At 49.0% G+C, this 5,291-nt stretch overlaps 1 protein-coding gene across 1 annotated transcript in view; it reads right to left on the reverse strand.

Annotated features, from left to right (window-relative positions):
• The window catches only part of LOC107094263 (four and a half LIM domains protein 3-like), a 9,343-nt gene extending 4,642 nt beyond the window's left edge, over positions 1–4,701 (reverse strand). The window contains exons 1-3 of the mRNA XM_015389787.1: positions 4,624–4,701; positions 1,935–2,102; positions 603–777 (exon numbers count right to left, since the gene is read on the reverse strand). Coding sequence (XP_015245273.1) covers positions 603–777; positions 1,935–2,090 — 331 coding nt within the window. The 5' untranslated portion in view covers positions 2,091–2,102; positions 4,624–4,701. The remainder of the gene's footprint in view (positions 1–602; positions 778–1,934; positions 2,103–4,623) is intronic.
• Between the last annotated feature and the right edge of the window lie 590 nt (positions 4,702–5,291).

The following is a 5,291-nucleotide window of genomic DNA, read 5'->3' on the forward strand; positions in this document are numbered from 1 at the left end:
AGTTAGCATGGCTATCGCTGCCCCTACATAGTTAGCATGGCTATCGCTGCCCTGCCTACACAGCCAGGGACTCATTTCTCACTGGGATCAGCTTCATAGTCATGGTAGGACACGTCTTTGAGTTTATTTATGTTGCTCAGGCTAAAAGAAATCGACCAAAACAGAAAGAAGAACCCTGACAGTCTTCTGATCCCTGGAGCTGAGAGGCAGCAGGTCAGTGTTTGGACCTGGATCTTCTACAGGTGTCACTGATCCAGAACACCTGGATAGATCAGCTCCTCACCACCTTCTGCCACTGGTCCATTTAATTCACCTGAACCAGACCAAAGACACGCCACCGTGCTGCAGGTCACCGGCCTCCACAGGCCAGAAGGTCATGCTGCTTCTGGAGGAGCTCAGAAATGAAACGGGTCCAATAGAACCTAACAGAACCAAGCTGGTCTGCTCACAGAGCCCAGAACTGAAACCATTTCCAGATGCTTTCACTGGAGCAAACCCGTCTGGTTTCCTCCTCCAGTTCCACTGAAAGCAGGGCGGGACCATGAACTGCTGAGTCACCAGTCAGGAACGCGTCTCTGAACTGGGAGAACTGGTAAATCTACCTGGCATCACTGGTTGGCTGCAGGCTGCACACTTGGAGGAGATCTGGCTGCAGTAGCAGTCGCTGCAGATCAGAGCGCCGCCCTGCTGGATGAAGGACTCATCGGCCAGAGAGCGATCGCAGCTGAAGCACCGGAAGCAGCGTTCATGGAAGGAACGGTTCTCATGCATGAGCTCCTGCAGGGAGAAGGAGAACATCATGAGAACATTACCCTGGAAGGAAGGAAGGAAGGAAGGAAGGAAGGAAGGAAGGAAGGAAGGAAGGAAGGAAGGAAGGATTTGAAGTAGAGGTTCTGGGAGGTTTTGGAAAAAGTGGGAGCAGCTTTTCCAGGTGATTCCAGGGAGAGATGCTGATGTTTATGAGGAAGCTCTGGAACCATCGGCTGCTCTCAGCTGATGGATGTTTACAGAAGTTAAAGCTGTGAAAGGTCGTCTCATTAAAGTGAGGGAAAGCAGCGGCGCTCCGAGGACAGAGAAGGATGAAGACGATTGTTTTTATGTTTAGTTGAGAGGAGGAAGAGGAAGAGGAGGAGAGCGACTCTTCGTCATCCTGTCAGAGATCTTTGGGCGTCTGCAGCTGCAGAGTTTCTCTACTTCTCTAAACTGAAGGATCCATTAATCGGAGTGGTTCCTTATCTCCAGCTGTCCAGGATGAGGGGCGGAGCTTCAGCTTCTAAAAACGACCAAGGAAAGAATTTCCTGCTTTCCCAAAAAGTAAAAAAAACAATCCTCTGGACTTTGTTTCCAAGTTTGAAGACGTTCCGCTTCCCATCCAGGAAGCTTCCTGAGGGGCGGACCTGATCTTCTGCATCAGTTTGCATGTTTTCTAAACCAAAGCAAGGCTTTGATTGGTCCATTCTCTGAATCCTGGAACTAAACGCTATTTCTGACATTTTGAATTGAAGAAGCTTCCTGGATGGAAGAGAAACGTCTTCAAACTCAGAAACAAAGTCCAAAGGATTGATTTGAACGTTTTTGGAACGACTGTGACCTGGATGACCTGGATGACCTGGATGACCTGGATGACTGAGAATCTCCACCAAGCAGGCGGAGCTTCAGAGACCCGTCCAGGTGATGAAGCTCCACAGTCCCAGGAGGTTCTGGACATGAACCCATCACAGCTAACTGCTGGACCCCACAGGGATGGAACCATCCAGAAGCTGGATGTTCCACAGAGAACAGGCTGAAGATCCAACAATGTCTCCAAAGACCAACCTTCAGTTCTGGACTCTGCAGAACATCCAGATGTTGGTGAGATTCCTCCTCAACCATAAAGCCTGAAGCATTCTGCTCCGTCCCATCAGAACCAGGGCTGGTTCTGGTCGGGTCAGTACCTTCTCGTGGTGTCCGATGGTCTCCTTGCACTCGTGGCAGGTGTTGGCGTAGAGGCGGTCGTAGCAGCGGACGCAGTGGGGCTTCTCCTCCACCTTGATGTATTTACGTCCACAGAGGGACTGGCTGCAGATCCTGCAGCTGAACGCGGCGCTCATGGTGGCGACCTCCTGCGGATCAGAACAGCCAGAATCAGAACCGCCTGCGCAGTCGTCTCTGCAGAGACCAGAGCGGTTCCTGAAGGCAGCAGCAGAACAATGGCTCTCCTTCCGCTCAGCTTCCTGAGGAGGAACATCTGCTGCCTTTCATCACAACTTCCTCCAAAGCTCAGCCAGACGTTCCTCCAATCAGACAACACCTCCTGTCCCCCATCTCCTCCCTCTCCTCCTGTCCTTCTTCTCTCCTGTCCCTTCTGCCCCTCATCTCCTCCTGTCTTCTATGATAAAATAATAATAATACATTTAATTTATTCTGCACTTTTCATCAAAAAGACCTCAAAGTACTATAAAAAAGACAAGCATTAAAAAAGAAATACAAAAAGGAACAATAATAATAATAATGAAAAAATAAATAATAATAAAAGCTGTTTTAAAAAGAGAAAAAAAAAAACATTTAAAGGGGACCAAAAGTTTTGATATAAAGAAATATTTTAAGGCCTTTTTTATTGTATTGAGGAGCCCTCAGGGGGGGTGGGGCCATCCGCAGATGTGGGGCAGCAGCATAAAACGCTCCCATGATCCTGCGTCTGGTTCTGGGAATGTGGAGCAGGTCTGAGATCTGGGAGCGAAGGGATCCCAGTGAGAAGAAGCAACAGTCCAGTCTGGAGGAGACAAAGACAGGAAGCAGCTTCTCATCGTCTGGGAGGGAGAGAATGGGACGGAGTTTGGAAATGTTTCAGAGGAGGTAGAAAGAGCTCCTATAAATGATTTATTTAAATGATTGGACTTCAAAGTGAGCTGTGAGTCCGTTCCTACTAACTGTTGATGAGAGCGAGATGTTAGAACCAGAGGAAGTGATGAGGAGGTCCAACCAGGAGGGCTTCAGTTTTAGAGCTGCTGAGTGGAAGAAAGTTTAGCTCCATCCGTACCTTTATCTCCTCCAGACAGGTGGACTGTGAGGGGGGGGGAGTTTGGGGGGTTTAAAGGATGAAGAGGATGAGGAGGATGAGGAGGGATGAAGATCCAACATCAGATCACCTGAGGAGGACGTTAGAGACTGACTAGGGCTGTCTCTGCGCTGTGGACGAAACGCAAACCTGACTGGAATTTTTTAGAGGTTGTTATGTTTGACAGATTTGTTATGTCCTCCTGTCCCCCGTCTCCTCCTGTCCTTCTTGTCCTCTCCTATCTCCTCCTGTCCCCTCCTGTCCTCCTTGTCCTCTCCTATCTGCTCCTGTCCCCCGTCCCCTCCTGTCCCTGCGGGATGTTTGTCTGCAGTCTATTGTCCCGTGGCGACAGCCTCCTTCATGCGTCATCAAAGCTTCTGGAACAAACATGGAGGACGGCGTCAAAGCTTTGAACGCCTCAGAACCTTTTATGGAAACCAGTTGGACCCGGCAGGCGTCTCCAGAACTGCTCCACTCGTCTTTGTCTCTTTTGCAGCTGAAGTTCAGCAGAATAACGCTGAGATGTTCCAGAACCACAGCTGAGCGGTTCTGTTCCAGGGAATAATCTGATCCAAAGACCCGGTTCTGTAGGAGGACCGGACCGATCCTGTGTCTGCGGTTCTTCTGGGTCTGCTGACTGTCGGCTGCTTCGGTCACTGCCTGACGCGCTCACTGCTGCCCCCTGCAGGACCTCGATGGACGGAAAGTCTTCAGGTTTTACCCACAAGCTCGGTTCTGACCCGGTTCTAGAGGTTCTGGTCCAAACCTTCCAGCTCAACATCTTATTTGTTTTTCCATCAAAACTGAATAAAACAAAGAGGTCAAATATTCTAGAAATGGGATCCATAGAATAGATCCAAAACACTGAAGGTTCTGCTGAGTTCTAGTTGGTTTGGTTCCGGTTCTGCAGCTCAGGAGGAAGGAACCGCGGTTCCTGGTTCCTTTCTGTCCAAACCTGCTTATCAGGATGTTTTAGCTGAAATTTAAGCTACAGACGTCATTTTTCCTCACAGATGATCAAACAGGGCCGGTTCTGCCGGGTCCAGTTGGTACCACCAGCTGTGGTCAGGGGTCACTGTGGCCCGCCTTGTTTAGACCTGGGAAACGGTCCGGTCCGGTCCAGCAGCTTTATGGATCAGAACCTTAGGGAAGGATCCCAGAGAACCATCTGGATCTAAAAAGATCCTCTGAAAGCTGGAACCGGAACCAGAACTGGCTCCGCTGTAGTCCAGAACCAGAAGGGTTCTCAGACCCGTCCTGAACTCCAACATGTAGCAGAACCTCCAGTTTGGACCCGGTTTAAAGGTCAGCCTGAAAATGTTGGTTTTCCAGCTGATTTAGTCAAAGAAGAGAAATAAAAGTAGAACAAAGTGATTCTCTTTATGATGAAATGCATTAAAATCCAGAATAGACTTAAAATATCAGAAGTTACCCCCCCTGGGTTCGGCTCTGGACGCCTCAGTCTGTTCAGCCAGATCTGAGCTGTTGCCATGGTGACAGTCAGCCTAATTAATCACAGACTAATGACACACAGTTTAGACCCCGCCCCCCCAGGTGTAACAAGTAGTACAGGTGGGCCTACCTACCTGATCAGGACCGCTGCTTCCACGCCACGTGATTCCTCCGTGAACTTTCCACGGACTGAGGCAGAGGCTGAGCTGCAGGGAGCCAGAGGGAGGAAGGGACCGCCTCCTTCCTCCTCCTCCTTCCTCCTTCCTCCTCCTCCTTCCTCCTCCTCGGTCACACTTATTATGGTAAAGTGAGGATGAGGAGCTGGATTATCTGGGATTCCTTTACATTCTGAATCAGATCCGAACCGGAACCGGATCTCATGTCCTCTGAGGAGGATTTAAAGCCTCAGCTGCTCCTCCTCATCATCATCATCAGCTGGTAGGGAGGAAGGAGCTGAGGATGAGGAGCGGGTGAAGATGGTCAGGTCTGGACCTTTAAACATCTAACAGTGGGGTCGATCTGCCCCCTGCTGGTGGAAGGTGGTGGTTGCAGGCTGTCAGACCTCAGCTTCTCCTGATTAGATTAAACTAGACTAGATTAGATTAGACTAGACTAGATTAGATTAGATTCAACTTTATTCTCATTACACAGGTACAAGGCAACGAGATGCAGTTTAGGTCTAACTAGAAGTTAATGGTTAATAAATAATAGTTCTATAAACACAGGACATGGTTTCTGCTGAATAAATATAGAGATGAATCACATTATAAACAGAATCTCACTAATAGATGAATATAATATA

Source organism: Cyprinodon variegatus, unplaced genomic scaffold (assembly GCF_000732505.1).
Source record: "Cyprinodon variegatus isolate N-32 unplaced genomic scaffold, C_variegatus-1.0 Scaffold472, whole genome shotgun sequence".
NCBI classification, from domain to species: domain Eukaryota; kingdom Metazoa; phylum Chordata; class Actinopteri; order Cyprinodontiformes; family Cyprinodontidae; genus Cyprinodon; species Cyprinodon variegatus.